Source organism: Sphaeramia orbicularis, chromosome 22 (genome assembly GCF_902148855.1).
Source record: "Sphaeramia orbicularis chromosome 22, fSphaOr1.1, whole genome shotgun sequence".
NCBI classification, from domain to species: domain Eukaryota; kingdom Metazoa; phylum Chordata; class Actinopteri; order Kurtiformes; family Apogonidae; genus Sphaeramia; species Sphaeramia orbicularis.
This window is the reverse complement of record NC_043978.1, coordinates 51900435-51919444: the sequence shown is the minus strand read 5'-3', so window position 1 is coordinate 51919444 and position 19010 is coordinate 51900435. Positions and strand designations below refer to the sequence as shown.

The following is a 19010-nucleotide window of genomic DNA, read 5'->3' as shown; positions in this document are numbered from 1 at the left end:
TCAAAGTGCTACAGAGAAAAGACAATTTACTCTCCACTTCTGCATCTGTTTTTTGTAACATGGCGGGTCACACAGAAAATTGTCTGACCAATCAGTGGTCTGCAGTGTTATACGTCACGGTTTAGTATCGCTTGGAACCTCGGCGGAGGTGATACCAAAAAACTAGTACCAGGTACCAGAATCCAGGTCCTTTTCCATAATGGAAACACAAAAAGGCCGAGCCGAGTCGAGTCGAGTCGAGTCGAGTCGGTACCATGTAGTGGAAACGCAGCAATAACCACCTTTTCTGCAGATTAAGGCCTGAACAGATGAAGTATGTTCTCAGCACAGTAGCAATGACTGGCTTAGGCAGTCACAAAATTCACTGAGGCATCTCGGGTGGAAATCAGATTAAATGGGTAAACATTTAAAAGGGTGAAGTCCAAACATTTCCATGTTAAAGTATCTTAAATATCTGATTTAAACATCTCATATTAAAGTAATTTGTGTATTTCTTAAAACAGCCCTTCAAAATGATAAAAAAAAAAAGCCCAACTTGACATTATTTATTTATTAATACTTATTAGGCTTTTACCTCCATCTGTTACCACTCTAATCTTTAATACAGTCACCTACAACAAGCTCAAATGTTTTCATCATGTCACAGATGACACCAGCTTCTACTAATAGCAGGAAATCTAGTGTTACTCATAATGCACCTGTGACCTGGAACAGCATGTGGAAAAGACTTCAGTTCACCTCATTTATGTCACTAGAGCACTTACATGTTTAACTTCACCTTATTTTACTCCTAGTGGTTCTTGTTTCATCTGAGTGAAATTTTGTATTGTAATTGGTTTGATTGTTTTATTGGATTGCTTTCTATTATTCTTACAACCACTGTTTACCCCGAGTCTCGGACTGTAATTCTTGGTTTTTTTTGCACTATAACTGAATATTGCACAAGAGGCCTACTCCTCAATAGATGAAATAATGGTTATGAGAATTTAAAAAACAACTGAGCCTGTGTTATATACTTTGTGCATTTACAATCTATCAAACGCTTTCAGAAATAAGCCTGTGGCTTCAGCTTCTTCCTTTTTCGGTTACTAATTGTGTTAATTGTATGTTCTTTATATGTATGTGTTTCATACATAACTGAAATAAAAATATTCATTCATTCATGTGCATATTTAGAGACACATGTCTTTTTTCTGTCATATAAAAGCCTGCTTCATTCAGGTGCCTGCAAATGGTGTCATATCCTCTTTAAAGCTTAGTCAAATTACCTGTCGAAATGAAAATAAAAATCACAAAATGTAATGTAAAAAAACTTTTTATATAAAAGATTAGTTCGAAGTAATCAGATATAATAAGTTACATTACTTTGATAAAATATTTATCATTTCCATTATCATTGACTTTCCTAACAGGATTTATTAGCGATCTGTAATACTAGCCAAAATAAATCTTCCCAATAACTGTTCATAATGTATTTACAACATGTGATGATGTAATGTATTTCTTTCCTGATGCCACTTCAAACAGATTGGTGATGCTAAAAGTGACAGACTCCGCTTACCCTGCAGTTTTCATCTGACACCACAGAAGAAGAGCGTCCTTCGCTGAGCGGGTCTCCTTCTGGTCTGCCTGGCCCGTTTCCACAATAATGTCCTGAATCTGCCGAGAACAAGAACAACATCTGGATGGTTAAATAATAAAATGCAACTAATTAATTTGTGATTTGCAATCAAACAGCAACAATTCACAACAGAGAACAAAAAACAAACTTGTAACCACTTGTCACTGGTGGTACAGAACACTTTGACAGTTGTATAAATGCTGCTTAGGAACACACATCATCACACACAACTCATCGCTCAAACACGAAGGTTTGTATGTTTGTAAAAACAAATTTCAAATAACATATTATTGATGTAATTATTCAGCTAGGTTTTTGTGAATCTCAACCTCAGGTCCAGCTGATGGAGCAAGGGGTGGTAATTATTGAAGTTCTTCTTTTCCCACACAGTGGGCCAGTAATTAGAGCAGTGATGTGATCTGAGAGACAGGCCCTTAGAGAGGGCTAAATTTAGCCTGCTTTGGTTCTCCCTGCTTTATGCAGACTGAAAAGATAGAGACAGGACCAAGTCAGATTCTTTCTTTCCTCCTTATATTTTGTTTTTTGAAAAGACTGAATAATGCACAAGGCCATATTGTTTGAACTAACTGAGTCTAAAAATAACACTGTTCCTGTCAAATTAAAAATAAATCTATCCCCTCCCCAGGAAGATAAAAGAATCAAGCAGATATGTTCTGAGGTTCTGGATGGACCTCTAAAGGAACATAATAACTGCTGACACCTGAAGGCATCATTTTGAGGAAAAAACATGAGTCAAAAACATCCAAAAGCCACCAGTGAAACTGTTTCTGTGCTACATGAAATTCAAATGACACAAAACAATACAATGTCATTTATATAGTTTTTTTGGTGTGTTTAGTTTGGAAGACTGACTCTTTTGTCGTCTTTTTTTTTTATTTTTTTTTTTAAATACATTTGGTACATTTAATGTCTCTCAAATGTCTCACAGACCATCCATGGAAATTCACATTATTACACTGTAAATGAACCAAACCATATATATGGTAGATATTTATGAGGGACTATATGTCTGGTTAAATGTATATTATTTAACCAGAGGGGGTGTTGATGCTGTGGTTGAACAGAATGTTGTAGGCCAGTTAACGGTGAACATGGTGGTTGTCAGTAAACAGGTTTCAGTCTGAGCTGAAAATGACATTTGGACTGAAGTAAAAGAAGGTGTGAACGATCAGGACTGTTCTGAGTATTTTTAGGGATCAGAACATCCAAACCTTTGCTGAACAACACTGTCTGATGTAAGCAAAAGGAATGTTGACCTTTAGAATGCATTTTTATTATAAGAATGAAGTTTAATTAAAACGGGTTACTACTCTTACATGGATTTTGTGTTATTGTGGAAAGTTGTTGTGCTTGTAGTCACACTAATGATCTGAAACCACTGACAACAACCCAACAGCTATTACAGTATTCACGGTTTGGTTTGATCTACCATAGCTTTTGCTGTTAGTTCTGTAAAACTAATGCAAAAAAAAATGTAAATAAATACAGGAAAATCCAGGCAGATGCAAAAATTAAGGGATTAAGGTTTGACAGGGTTCAGATTTACCTGGAAACGAAGGATGATGGTCCAGATGAGGCCGAGGATGAGGCGATGGTTGCCGTCGACAATGTCATGGGAGCCCATGTTCTCCAGGTGGACCCTCTGCTCTTTGAGGAACTGTAAGGCTTTATCCACATTCTCCAAACAGTGGATACGCATTCGACCCTTTGTGGGTTTTGGCTAAAGACAGGAAGGAGACGGAGAGACAATTACTGATAAAAGAAGAGGAACGACCTGAGATACAGGAATACAGCTAAAATTTCCTTAGGGGGTCAAATGAGTGTCCATTTTTGTCAAAAAAAAAAAAAACAGTTGTCATAAATGCATAGAAGTGTGTGTAAATAATGCTAATCCATTTGTGCACAGACTACTGATATTCTTTGACAGTGGAAGCTCTATTTTCATAAATATTGGATTTTGAATAGCACGTGTATGTGAAAACTTTTGCTGGTGGACGGACATGACATTACCCATGATGCTCTGGTCAGTACCAGTACTTTATTAGGAATAAACTTATAGACTTACTATTGCTAATTCTCCTCTTCTTCATAAATGTTAGTATTGTGGATCTAAAACAATCCCAGCTGACACAAAAACACTAAATGTGTCAGTGGACGGATGTGACATGGTTGTTGTGGATCCCATCATACTGATGCTCTGCAGCCATGTCAGCGTTTACACTAATGATCCCTGTGCAAAAACTAGGAGCACTATTATTTATTGGATAGTTTATCATCAGACTAAAAAGTAAAGAACAATATAGAATTGTTCTTTCTGTATAAAAATGCTTATTATTAGAAAACTGTTGATGTAAACAGTGCTGTGTGCCATTCTTCATGTATGTATTGGTGGAACATAAGCAGGATGGATCAGCACCATACTCCAGATTGAACCTGCACAAATAAAACATGTGATATGGAGGAGAGAATCTGGGAAGAAAAACTGGGGAATCTAAATGAATAGAAGATTTGTTTTTCAGGTCAATTCAGTTCAAATGGAACTTGGCCATTAGTGACATGAAAATATAGCATTAATTGTGCTGAAATGGGACATTTTTGAGCTGAAAACATAGTTCATATGAGCATCAACATGTTGAACAGAACTGAAATCCTGTCCATTTGCAGAACTTGCATTTACCAACACAAAGTTCCTTTGGGGATTCACTGAGATTGATTTCTTATGCACAAAGACACAAATAAAACCTCTAACCACATTTTAGCCGTAGAAAGAATTTAGAAGGAAAATAAGTGTGACTGCTCAACAGTGGGAATGTATCTTACCAGTCTTTCTCCAGACAAAACCTCCAGCAGTTTAATGAGCATGCGTCCATCCCGCAGATCCAGGTAGAGGTCAGAGATCCGACAGCCGACCCGGGACAGGATGGAGTTGACCCACTTAGTGAAGGTCTTCTTCTGAACCGCCTCACGCTCATCTGAAGGAGCAGAACGTTCAGAAAGAAGTGTTTAAAGAAAAATGACACACAGGTTGACTTTCCCTTGTCTGTGATAGTCACTGTAGGTACTACACCAAAATAGACTCCATTTAAGACATGTGAAGTGGCTGCCTCAATTTTTTAACACAGCCCAATTTTTTCTCCAATAATGAAGAATGTCAAAATCTACACTTAACCCTTTCATGCACAGTGGTCACTCCAGTGGACCGTTCTTCTCCAGCTGTTCTCTTGTATATTCATGGGTTTTGTTGTTTTAGTTCCATATCAGCCAACACAGTGGACACTTATGCACTATCCCATAATAATACACTAACATTCAGACCATTACTGTCACTTTGCTGTTCTAGATAAACCTGATCTGCACGAACATGATTGAGTGTAAATCATTGCTTTTATTGTTATTAGTCTGTAATTAACAGTTTTTTTAAACAAAGGTTGTTGGGTTTTTTGCATTATATCTCCACGAATTGAGTAATGACTGGTATTAGAGTGTTAAAATGTGAGAAAACATTAGATTAGCAGCATTAAAAATGTCTGCTAAAGGTTCATACTCTCTTCCACATATAAGTTTTGTAGATAATTCATTTATCAGACAAACTAGTAAAGCAAGTAAACAAACAACTACCCCTGTCTGATAAATGAGTTACCTACAATAAGCATTAAAAATGTTTTTATTTCATAGTTTTCACACAATATATCAGTAAATACACGTTTCTCTGCTTCAAAAATTAAATGCATGGTGTCCAGCTGAGCGGACATTTTTGCAACTCCACGAAAAAATAGGTTCAGAAGAAAATTTTCTTTAGGCATGTTTTTTTCATGCTTAAAGAGGAATAAAAACGCTCGGGAAAGCAATCTTGATTAAGGGTCTCATAATTCATGCATGAAAGGGTTAAACTGTTAAATCTACATGTTTCAAATGTTAAATCTACATGTTTAAACTGTTAAATCTACATGTTTAAAATGTTAAATCTACATGTTTAAAATGTTAAATCTACATGTTTAAAATGTTAAATCTACATGTTTAAACTGTTAAATCTACATGTTTCAAATGTTAAATCTACATGTTTAAATGGTTAAATCTACATGTTTAAACTGTAAATCTACATGTTTCAAATGTTAAATCTACATGTTTAAACTGTTAAATCTACATGTTTCAAATGTTAAATCTACATGTTTAAATGGTTAAATCTACATGTTTAAACTGTTCAATCTACATGTTTAAACTGTTAAATCTACATGTTTAAACTGTTAAATCTACATGTTTCAAATGTTAAATCTACATGTTTAAACTGTTAAATCTACATGTTTCAAATGTTAAATCTACATGTTTAAATGGTTAAATCTACATGTTTAAACTGTTCAATCTACATGTTTAAACTATTAAATCTACATGTTTAAACTGTTAAATCTACATGTTTCAAATGTTAAATCTACATGTTTAAACTGTAAATCTACATGTTTCAAATGTTAAATCTACATGTTTAAACTGTTAAATCTACATGTTTAAAATGTTAAATCTACATGTTTAAACTGTTAAATCTACATGTTTCAAATGTTAAATCTACATGTTTCAAATGTTAAATCTACATGTTTAAAATGTTAAATCTACATGTTTAAACTGTTAAATCTACATGTTTCAAATGTTAAATCTACATGTTTAAAATGTTAAATCTACATGTTTAAACTGTTAAATCTACATGTTTCAAATGTTAAATCTACATGTTTAAATGGTTAAATCTACATGTTTAAACTGTAAATCTACATGTTTCAAATGTTAAATCTACATGTTTAAACTGTTAAATCTACATGTTTAAACTGTTAAATCTACATGTTTCAAATGTTAAATCTACATGTTTAAACTGTTAAATCTACATGTTTAAACTGTAAATCTACATGTTTCAAATGTTAAATCTACATGTTTAAACTGTTAAATCTACATGTTTAAACTGTTAAATCTACATGTTTAAACTGTTAAATCTACATGTTTCAAATGTTAAATCTACATGTTTAAATGGTTAAATCTACATGTTTAAAATGTTAAATCTACATGTTTAAACTGTAAATCTACATGTTTCAAATGTTAAATCTACATGTTTAAACTGTTAAATCTACATGTTTAAACTGTTAAATCTACATGTTTCAAATGTTAAATCTACATGTTTCAAATGTTAAATCTACATGTTTAAATGGTTAAATCTACATGTTTAAATGGTTAAATCTACATGTTTAAACTGTTAAATCTACATGTTTAAACTGTTAAATCTACATGTTTCAAATGTTAAATCTACATGTTTAAACTGTTAAATCTACATGTTTAAACTGTTAAATCTACATGTTTAAACTGTTAAATCTACATGTTTAAACTGTTAAATCTACATGTTTAAACTGTTAAATCTACATGTTTCAAATGTTAAATCTACATGTTTAAATGGTTAAATCTACATGTTTAAACTGTAAATCTACATGTTTCAAATGTTAAATCTACATGTTTAAACTGTTAAATCTACATGTTTAAACTGTTAAATCTACATGTTTCAAATGTTAAATCTACATGTTTCAAATGTTAAATCTACATGTTTAAATGGTTAAATCTACATGTTTAAATGGTTAAATCTACATGTTTAAAATGTTAAATCTACATGTTTAAACTGTTAAATCTACATGTTTAAACTGTTAAATCTACATGTTTAAATGGTTAAATCTACATGTTTAAAATGTTAAATCTACATGTTTAAACTGTAAATCTACATGTTTCAAATGTTAAATCTACATGTTTAAACTGTTAAATCTACATGTTTAAACTGTTAAATCTACATGTTTCAAATGTTAAATCTACATGTTTAAAATGTTAAATCTACATGTTTAAATGGTTAAATCTACATGTTTAAACTGTTAAATCTACATGTTTAAACTGTTAAATCTACATGTTTAAACTGTTAAATCTACATGTTTCAAATGTTAAATCTACATGTTTAAAATGTTAAATCTACATGTTTAAATGGTTAAATCTACATGTTTAAAATGTTAAATCTACATGTTTAAACTGTTAAATCTACATGTTACTCCATAAATATGTTTACAGTTGGATGTGTTTTTTACAGTATTGTTCTGGAAACCACAGCTGCCAGTTTTTTTCCGTAAAAACAACAGGATTTTTTTTTTTACAGTGTATAAAAACCCAGGGCTGAAACTGCACAGAGATGGAGAGTGAAGCAGCCTCAGACTTGGCAGCGCTGCCCACATGGTGACACATCTCGCCATCCTCACGCTCACATTTGAAAGCATCTCAATGTGAGGCAGATGTGCCTCCCACTCAGAGGCAAAAATAAGACCAAATTTGAGATAAGCATATGCTGGTGTGACCCAATGTACGATGTTTGTTTTGTTTGTGGACACTCTGAATAGGATTGAAGAGCATTGTGATCATGTGATGAACAACACAACACTGTACATTAGTCTTTAGCCAACACTAAGTGTGCTGCTTTAGAAAGGTTATCATGATAATAATGACATGTATTTCTCACTCCCTCTATAAGGTTACAACTGGAATACAGAAAAATATCTGAGAAAAACATTTCAGAAAAGAAAAACAGCTTCCACAGCCCAATGTGTCCAGTATTTTCTGTGACCTGGATTCACAGTTAGCATATCTCAAACTTTGTTCAGAAAATGAGTTTTGCTGTGATCATTTTCTGTTGTTTTATACCGGATTCATGTTCGATATTTCTTATTGTTTTGGCTACTTTTTGTCATGAGCACAGAGGTCACACTAAATACTAACTTCAGCCTCTAGAAGCCGTTTAGTTCAGATATTTGGAGTGTTTTTAATAATATGTACATATTTCTTGAATGTTCCTCATTGCATCTAAATAAGGGGACTAATAAATATATTTAACTAATGTCTGATTATTACAACCCTGCAAAAACAACCAAGCTAGAGGCAGCCTAAGATGTTTACATTACTACTGTATTAGTGTACTGTACATCAAATTATTATCAAACACATATACTGCACCAGGAAATTATTAAAGTGCATTGTGTGTCATCATCTATGTTCTACTGTTTTATGTATTACTAGACGAAACAAACACTTACTAAACAGCAGAACATTTCACAAATCTAGAGGTAGAACTTTCAAAACAATTCCAGTCCATGTTAAAAGTTAAGAAAAAACTTTTCAACCTGTCACATTACGTACTTTTGTTTGATAAAGACTGTACACTCAGAAAATGTAGATTGTGAAAACATTGTGTGTTTTATTGCCTAGCCCTAATCAAAACCATTCAGAGCTAAAGTTTGTTAGCTTCTGTTAAGACTTAAAGTATTGAACACCATCAAGTAAAACAGATAAAATCAAACTGTAACACCTTAAGACACAAGTGTCAAACATACGGCCTGGGGTCCAAAACCGGCCCACCAAAGGTTCCAATCTGGCCTGCGAGATGAATTTACAAAGTGCAAAACGCAAAAAATTACCCTGAAGATTTTAACAGTCAAGGGCATCAAACTCAAAAATAACAGCATAAAAACCTAGAAATAATGACTCCAAATGTTCTTCTTGGTTTAATGTGAGAAAAATAATATGATATTATTCCTCTAAATAATGGCAACACCAATTTTTTTCTCTTTGATTTATTGCAAAAAACATTAAATTCTGATATCCTTTAATAATAAAACGCCAATAACCTAAACAAATATGAACAACCTGAAATGTCTAAAGAAAAATAAGTGCAATTTTAACAATATTCTGCCTGTTTTGTGCCTTGGTAGATCTGATCTGTAATGCACATGTAGAAATCATAAGTTGAGGCATAATATTGATAAAATTGTACTTGTTTTTCTTCAGAGATTTATTTTTTTTCCCAGTTATTCACATCTTTTTTGTTTTGGATAGAAACAGTTTCATCATCTAATGTTATTTTTTGCACTAAAAAATTTGGAGTTCTCATTATTTATAGGTTATTATGCTATTAATTGACTGGTCTGGCCCACTGCAGATCAAATTGGGCTGAATACACTGGTCTACAAGGAAAATGCTTCCAGAATAAAAGTAATGAAATTTTACCACATGAGAGTCACTGATAAAGAAAAATCCAGTCAAAAATGCTGGTTGGCTGAACTTTCCAAGATACAGCCTCGGGTCAAAATGTGAAAGTCAAGAATTAACGAGAGAATGGGTTTGACTCAAAAGGAATATTTGTTCAGAGCTACAAGATCTACTTCAAACACTGTCTGCACATTAGAATACATTCACTTTACAGGTTCTATTTAGTGGAAGATTTATAAAACTATTATATAAATGTACATAAACCAATATATATGTGTAATAACACTTAATCTTATACCTTGAAAACATTTGCAAACTGGCACTTTTGTCATTTATTTTCCAATTAATCTTATTCAAATACGTAACATTTAGCACATTTAATGTCTGAAGTAAATCATTTCTAAACTAGAAGCACTTGGAGAGCACAGACCTCCGCCAAGGCTGATCAGTGCCCCCCCCTGTGGGCCCCCCCACCCCCGATCACCACCAAAATGTAATCATTTCTTCCTTATCCCATTTCCAACAAACCCTGAAAATTTCATCCAAATCTGTCCATAACTTTTTGAGTTATGTTGCACACTAACGGACAGACAAACAAACAAACAGACAGACAAACAAACAAACAAACCCTGGCAAAAACATAACCTCCTTGGCGGAGGTAAAAATTGTAGACCAGTGATATGGGCCCTGAAAGAACATGAGTTTGACACCCTTGCCTTAAGGCATTACTATATATTGAACATGACTCCATAAAAGGATCATCCACCTGCCAGTTTGGTCCAGGTGACATATTTTTTAGAGGAATCTGGAGCAGGGATTGTAAAAGGACAACGTTTTACAACAGCAGTTAACCTTGGCTACAACCCATGTGTTCACACACTCACACACTTACACACACACCTTAAGTTTATCAGGTCAAACTGCTTTAATGTGCGCTCTTCCCCACAGTCATCCCATCTCAGCCCACATGTTTTCCCCCTTCAGTATGCCAGCCTGCTGCAGCCTGCCCTGTTTATTCCTGAACCCAAATATGACTGCAAAGGGGAGCAAAGGGACTGCATCCTTAATGACGAGCATAATAAATGATTCAGGCCCTGAGGCTGTGGAGAAAAGTGAGGAAACAGCTGAAAAAGAGGAGAAGAAAAGGAAAAGGGTGGAGTAGACAGGTTAAAGATACTTGAGTGAAGTTTAAAAAGGCAAGAAAAAGTAAGTGTGATAAAGGGAGAGAGAAAACGACCGCAGCAAATGTAAACCAGGGATGGGGGTGGGGGGGGTGGGGGGGAGAAAAGAAGGACATGTTACAGAAGGTCAAAACTGATCAGACAGAAAGCAACACAGAGAATGACTGAGACTCAGGCTTTCAGGTTTAGTCTACAGAGACCCAGCCAGGAAAAATAGAAGCAGATACAGTATCTCCCCAACTGCGGAACATGACCCAGTAAGAAGTGAAAACCTCCAGCTCCTTTACAGCATCATCAAACAAAAGAAGGTTATTGTATGTAAAACACACGGTGAAGAGAATGCTAAATAAATCATGCTTGGTTGTGCTTCCCTCAGCAGAACAACCGCACGCACAGCCCCGCTACAATTCCACGTCATGAAAAAGTAATGGCAATTAAGACATGCAAATAACTGAAAGCTGCATTTGGAGCGTCACAGTTGATTCAGCACACAAACGTTCCCATCTCAGATCCAGAGGAAAACACAGCCCTGCGTGACATAGAAACTCTGTGACAAATGTCTTCTGAGCTATTTAGGGGTGCTCTCCCATGAGGATTTGGCAGTGGAGGAAAAAAAGAGGACAATTAAAGTACATCCCAGAAATGCTCCTCCTGTATCGTCTCACATCACCAGACCTTGAGAGGAGACCCAGAGTGTACACTGATGCTCCTGACCATTTAGAAAGCACAGGGAGGGAGGAGGAGGAGGAGGAGGAAGAAGAGGAGGAGGGGGAGGAAGAGGAAGAGGAAGAGGAGGAGGAGGAGGAGGAAGAGGAGGAGGACGAGGAGGAGGAGGAGAAAGAGGAAGAGGAGGAAGAAGAGAAGGAGGAAGAGCAAGGGAGGAGGAAGAGGAGGAGGAGGAGGAGGAGGAAGAGGAAGGGAGGAGGAGGAAGAGGAGGAGAAGGAGGAGGAGGAAGAGGAGAAGGAGGAGGAGAAGCTGTTGCCTGCCTGCATCCTGCTGAGCCACATTAGTAGTTCAACCAGCTCAATATGACAAGGCTCTGTGCTGAACAAGCTAACAGCGCTCAGCTAACAACGACTAACATGTGTTGAACCCCAAACTCCTGCTGAGGGTTTGTATATCAGAACATCCAGTAAATACACTGTTCATGTTCAGTATAATCAGTAGTCCTTAAGTCAGTGGTTTCCAACCTTTTTTGACTCGAGACCCCATTTTAACATCACAAATTTCTGGCGACCCCAGACATTTAAAACAGAGACTTTTTTTTTTTTTTTTACTAAAATTAAATTTGTTTTTGATCGTGTAATAGTTTGCTATACTATGTTGCAAATAAACATTAATTTTAGAGGATATTTAGTCTATATAATGTATATTATTGTGGACAGAGGCAGTAAATCCAGGTGTAGATTACTGCACAAAGAGAGAATTTGATTTTCCTTGGTCAGGATATGTACAGTCAGTCCAGCTGTGATTTACAAGGAGGACAATTAATACTGAACAAACAAGAACTGAAACTATAAATTATGAAAGAGCTGCAGCATCTGAAACTGACCACAATGAACATTTGACAGATAAACAGAACCACAGTGCTGCAGTTTCACAACCACAGTTTGTCATGTCTGTTATGGATTGGGATTGTCTCTCAACTCACCATACATTTTTTAACACATTTTTTATTTTTGTTTTTTTATTAATTACTAGAAATTTCAGGCGACCCCATTTGAATTCCAGGTGACCCCACGTGGGGTCCCGACCCCAAGGTTGAAAACCACTGCCTTAAGTGCAAATTAGAGGTACTTGTGCTTTACTTGTGCTTTTACTTTTCATTACACACTATGCCACTTCTAGTTCCACCACATTTATTTGACATCTTTACACAATGAGACAATAAATTGCTCAAGATTAAATCAGTTGTTTCCACATGCTTGTCTTATCATGTCTTAGTCACAGTCACCTTTTCCACTGAACATCTCACAGGGTTTCACTGCAATAACTGTTTAAATCATCAGATTTCTCTTGTGCCCCTGAGTATAAAACTGGATATACAGTAGTTTAAACTAGCTCTGCCTCCACCAGATGCAACAGCAACATTCTGCCACAACACTTACTGTGTAAATCTGAATAATAGTAAAATAAAACATATTCACTGATGCCCCACCTGGAACAGTCCGTCTTATATAAATATAACACATTCATGGGGACCAAAATAGCTGCTACTGTTTGCACATTATGTAAGGACCATTTTTCACAGTTGAGTGTTTGTATTTTACTAAAGTAAAGCACCTAAATATTTCTTCTGCTACTGAATAGTGCAAGCAGGTTTCCTCAACCAGAACTGTATCTTCCTTGGCAAATTCTGCAAAATACACACGCCTACATTTACTGTATAATTTGAGTAATGACAATGACTCCAGTAATGACAGAACTGTAACTGCTGGAGAGGGTTGGGTTTTCACAAAGGAGTGTAAGAACTGCTAAAAACTCATAAATAGGAAAGTAGCTTTCAAAGTTCGAACACTTAAACGGTATGTCTACAATCTAAATGTTCTTAGTGCTGCTGCAGGAGATGCTGTCACTGTCTTACAAAGAACACTGTGTTTCCTTTATGACAGTGGTTCCAACCTTTTAGGGCTCGTGACACCATTTTAACATCACAAATTTCAGGCGACCCCAAACATTCAAAACAGAGACTTTTTTTTCCCTAAAATTAATTTGTTTTTGATCGTGTAATAGTTTGCTATACTAAGTTGCAAATAAACGTTAATTTTAGACAATATTTAGGCAATATAATGTAAATTTTTATTAGTAAGTTTTCTTTTTTTTTTTTTTTTTTTTACATTTTTTATCAATTACTAGACATTTCAGACAACCCCATTTGAATTCCAGGCGATCCTACATGGGGTCCCAACCCTAAGGTTAAAAACACTGCATTAACTGCTTCCAATCCCCTTTTACAGCTGTTTGGTACAGTCTATTCTTTCTCAAACTGATCAAATCTTGTGCCACAAACATCTGAAACCAGCCGTACACATCTGAATGAAGGGGTTAAACCAGTGGTTCCAACCTTTTTTGGCTCATGACACCATTCTGGTGACCCTAGACATTCAAAATGAAGACTGTTTTTTTTTTTTTTTTTGCTAAAATTAATTTGTTTTTAATCATGTAATAGTTTGTTGTAATATGTTGCAAATAAACATTAATTTTAGGTAACATTTAGGCTACATAATGTCAACTTTTATTAGTAAGTTTTCATTTTTTATCAATTACTAGAAATTTCAGGCGACCCCATTTGAATTCCAGGAGACCCCACATGGGGTCCCGACCCCAAGGTTGAAAACCACCGCTTTATGCTTTTCTATAAATTATTCTATAAATTAAATATTTTTGCAGTCATATATCCAACTTTTTTCTTTCTGTCACAGTTTTTCAGTGCCGGGATGAGGTAGCATGTTGCTGCATCACCAATTCCAACTTCCTAGTTTCTCTTCCTCCGTATCAGAACAAGCCTTACTAAACATTCCTCTGTTTCACATGCTTTTACTTAGTAATCTCTCATCCACTCTTTGACTCCAGTGAAAGCCCATGACTTATTCATGCTGATGGATTTTCCCTGTATACAGCCTGATCCGTCTTTTCCCACAGTCAGCTCTTACTGGATGTGGCCCCAAGGTCCCTAAGCTCCAAGCTCCAGTATGTCCATGCCTGGTCATGGTACTGGCAGAGCTACCTCCTCTGAAGGCCCTGTCCACAACTATTCAGGTTTTGCACACACGTCACATGATCACGTGGTTTTCTGTTTATGACGCCGTACTGGTAGGCAAGCTTTCCTTGGATCATACAGTTGCCCATTGTTGGTGATATTTCTCTTTGTCCTGTGTAGATCTACAATAACATAAAGCTTGAAGCAGTGTGACCATAGTAACCACATGTGTTGCGGTTGGTTGCAATAGATGAGTTTCATGTGACGTATGCATCAGTGGCAATTTCTCATAGACTGCAAGGGAGGCCCGGCTTCCCCGAAAATTACGAAAATTAAATGGTTAAATATGTTCGGTTGTGTTGACATGTCATTGACTACAAATGTGTTAGAACACGTTCATCTTAAAGATGTGTTCGTTCAGAATCAGCTTTATCACAAATCAACGGACGCGATGTTGTTCACTTCTCCTCCATTCCCGTGTCTCTGTTTTCTCCTTCGATCTCTGCTCAGTGCATTTGTCCGTAGACTGCGGGCGTCTCTGGGCTTCAATGGGACTGAGTGGAACAGTTGTTTTCATTGCCTCAAAACTGGACAGTAATTGGATAAATGCCACGATGTTGTCCCGCCCCCGGACGCCGGGCGTCTCTGGGGGTGAATGGAGCTGTGGGCGGAGCTCAGCCAGGCTGGACGCCAGAATCCCACGTGCTGATTGGAGGATCAGTCAAAAGGCTGAATCCCGTTTGATTGACAGTTGTTTTCAGATCTACTCCTTCACTGACACAGTTCAGTTTAATAACATCGCGCATTCTGCTGTGAAATCAAGAGGAAACCACTACGAAATTACTCGTTCATTTCTTGCACTGTAAATAAAACACACTCATTGGACTTCCTTGTTTCAATTTAACATAATTTCAGCATTTTCTTGTTTCAGTTCCATAATTTAATCATTTCTTGTTCGAGTTTAATATCGTTTTGTAGATAGTTAAATCAATCAAACTGTCGGCTAGGTCGGAGTGAAAGGAGCATCTGTAGTTTAAAAAGGCTGAAGTTTGACACTCGCAACACAATGTGCCAAGGCCGTCTGAGCAGAGAGGACACTGGTCCAGTCCCTGGAAAAGACGCCTACTTGGTACGATAAGGTTACTGAGCATTTTCTTAAAAAGGAATGGAGGGCCAAATGTATGTTTAAATAACTTGACTTTTTTTTTTTTGTTTTGATGTAAGCCGACAATGAGCTTCCCTTGTCTGAAAGACGAGCAGCCGCCACTGGTATGCATACATTAAGTCTTGGAGGAGGAAACCTTGTGGGACTTTCCTAATCGATCCAAGTAACCGTGGATAAGATAAAAACATTGTGAAAATCATCAAACCACACTTTCTGTAGAGTGACACCACATTGTTGCTCTTCAACTTACAGACATGGTTAAAACACTGAATTGCTCACAACATTTAGTAGTATCTCAATATCTGTACGGTATTTATGAAATCTCAGTTTAAGTTTTATGTTTTTGCCTGATTTTCTTTTGAAAGTTTAGACTTAATTCAAATCTTTCCGCTCTGAGGGCACATTTTTGCAATTTGTCTGATTAATTTGCACATCATTACAATTTTTTAAGACTGTTGATTTTATCATGAGTACTTTGACACAGAATACAAATGCCATGCACTGAAAGAGGCAGAATTTTATTAGTATTATTTTTAAAACATGGTCATTTTTTTTTCTTAAATGACTTTAAAATGGACGAATTTCTTTTATTACTGCTATTATTCTGAAACTGCTAAAACATATATGCATTTGTTCTCTTTGATGCAATGCAACTACCAAAATCCAGTGACTTACAATGTGTGAACTAGGAACCTCCAAGTAACAGCAGGTCCAGTTCACCCAGTAAACACTGTAATAAAAAGGAACAAATTAATTCTATTTGAATCTTCCCATAATTTTTACCAATCATACATAATTTTTACCTTTCCATAATTTTTTATCATACTTAACACCCCCTGATGTTTTGAATAAAGTCACAAGATTTCAGCACCAGACACCAGAGTCTGATCTGTTTGAATGGAGTCCTAATGGAGACGTGGCTCACTTCGCTGAATAAACAACTATTTTTTGCAAACCATTGGTTCCATAACAATGCCACCTGATAAGATCAAACATTAACTGATCATTTTAAGAGACAGATGACAGTTTGAGGTGTTTCGACAGTTGAGGCCTATTTACAACAGGTCTACAATCTATCATGAAGTCAAACCGTGGACCACACATACATGACTTTTTACCCTCAGCCACACTGGCCGCAGGGTAGAGCTGCACTACATATTGTTTGAGCATCGTCATCACAATGTACATGTGCACAGTAGTCACACTGCAAGTACTGCGATGTAAGACGGAAATGAACTCAATGTGTTCCCATCTAATTTCAACCTGGGTACCTGACACACACTGCAAGCAGTGATCCACCAATCACAATCCTTTTTAATCAGTTTGCCGAAGCTGACCATGCCCCTGCACATGGAGTGAGTCGCTGGTAACAACACTGAAAAATGAGCAACGAACAAGAGAAAATCACCGAAAACTAAGACTTGGTGCCAAAAAGAAAAGCAGCGTCCGTTATGTGGAATCATTTCGGCTACAAGAAGGATGAAACTGAAACATGTGTTCTGTGTCGACAGTGCCTTGCACCTGTGTCCACAACGAGAGGTAACAACTAATTTGTTTGACCATTTACATCAGCACAACACAACTATTATATGCTCCTGAGTACTTTTTCATATTGCAATATATATCGCAGGGTTAGAAAAAATTGCAGTGTCAGTTTTTTCAATATCGTGCAGCCCTACCACAGGGTACTGTCATCAGTTGGTCGTCTGTCCATCTGTCTGCCCAAAAACTTTGCCATGCACTGCTAAATCAGGCCACTGGGGGCAGTAGTGTGCCTGATAAGTCAGGCTGAGGGTTTTCACGTGTGCGCACGTTATGTTTATAAATGTTACACCAGTGTTTCCCAACCAGTGTGCCGCGACACATAAGTGTACCGTGAGAAATCATCAGGTGTGCCATGGAAAATCATCCAATCATCCATCACCTGATTGGTCCTCTAAGCGGGTGGCATGATATAGATACATATGACAACACGCACCAAAGATCCACTCTACAACAACAGTCCCCTGTTTCCCTTTGCAAAATAAAAGTGAAAGTGAACTGGCCCTGATGCGATGCATTCGGTTGATAAAGCCCCCCTCACTAGTGATGCGCGGATTAGCAAGTTACCTGCGAACCCTGGATATGGGGTTGGGGTGGGGGGGGTGGGGTATGCCTCCCGTACTATTATACAACAGACCTCAATCTGGGGGTCCGTTCGAGGGGTCGCTGACACACCCCTCACAGCTTTCTTGTTCCAAACGCCCCCTGATAATGTCGCCTGTGCACCCCTGATGTGGCCCCCGAAAAAAGTTTGTAAAAATTATATTTCAATAAATATACTTTTTGTGACATTTTTGTTTGGTGGTGTGCCTTGTGATTTTTCTAATGTAAAATATGAGCCATAGCTCAAAAAGGTTGGGAAACACTGTGTTACACAACTGTCATATAGCTTTTCTTTTTAATATCATCAAAACCAAAAGGTAAACATAGTCACAGTCACCAAAGACTAATTTCACTCATCTGTCACATCACAGTTAAGAAATCCACTGGTGAACCACAGGCATGAGGAGAACACTGGGTAACATCAGAGAACTGATATGATTGGTTCACAGTGATATGCTTGATCAAAGTTGTTAACCATTACATTCCCATCACCAGTGACACCAGCCAGATTTGAATGTGAAGTACCTGTGACTGAAGGACTTCTGTGCTACACTAAGTCACATCTCACTTTCAGTCAGACTTGGCCTCCTGGTTGCTACGGTGTGCATAGCAACCAGGAGGATGTTAAACTGTTTGTTACACTGGATGAAACTATTAATCTATGACAGGGACTCTGTGGTACAGGGACGACAGGAAACAGGAGGTGCATTCAATACTTGTACCAAAATGTTCTACCTTTGTTATTATGGTTCAGTTGTTCTTCTGTGCTGTTTGTGTGTGTGGATGCCTTCATTTCCCCAACGCTGAACTAATGAATGCCAATATGTATGAAGTAAAGCTGTTTAATGCACCTGCTTCAAACTGAGGTGTGTTGTGCTGTGCCATTTTGTATATTTTGCCAACTATTATTATTTTATGTCATACAGTTTATATCTATGTGTATGACTGTATTGTTTTGTTCCATACATGTATACATTCATTTAGATATGTGTAGGGATGTAACGATTACCGGTATAACGATAAACCACGGTAAAAATGCAGACGGTTAGTATTACCGTTTAAATTCTAATTATCATGATAACTGTGTTTGATTACCGCACTTTTAGGGGAAAAAACCCTATGTAAAGATCTGC

At 36.6% G+C, this 19010-nt stretch overlaps 1 protein-coding gene across 2 annotated transcripts in view; it reads right to left on the bottom strand.

Moving 5' to 3' along the window:
* Positions 1–19010, bottom strand: part of sptb (spectrin, beta, erythrocytic) — a 108436-nt gene that overhangs the window by 66183 nt on the left and 23243 nt on the right. For both annotated transcript variants that reach the window (XM_030126930.1, XM_030126929.1), the window contains 3 exons: positions 4463–4614; positions 3189–3362; positions 1562–1659 (listed from right to left, as the gene is read on the bottom strand). In XM_030126930.1, coding sequence (XP_029982790.1) covers positions 1562–1659; positions 3189–3362; positions 4463–4614 — 424 coding nt within the window. The remainder of the gene's footprint in view (positions 1–1561; positions 1660–3188; positions 3363–4462; positions 4615–19010) is intronic.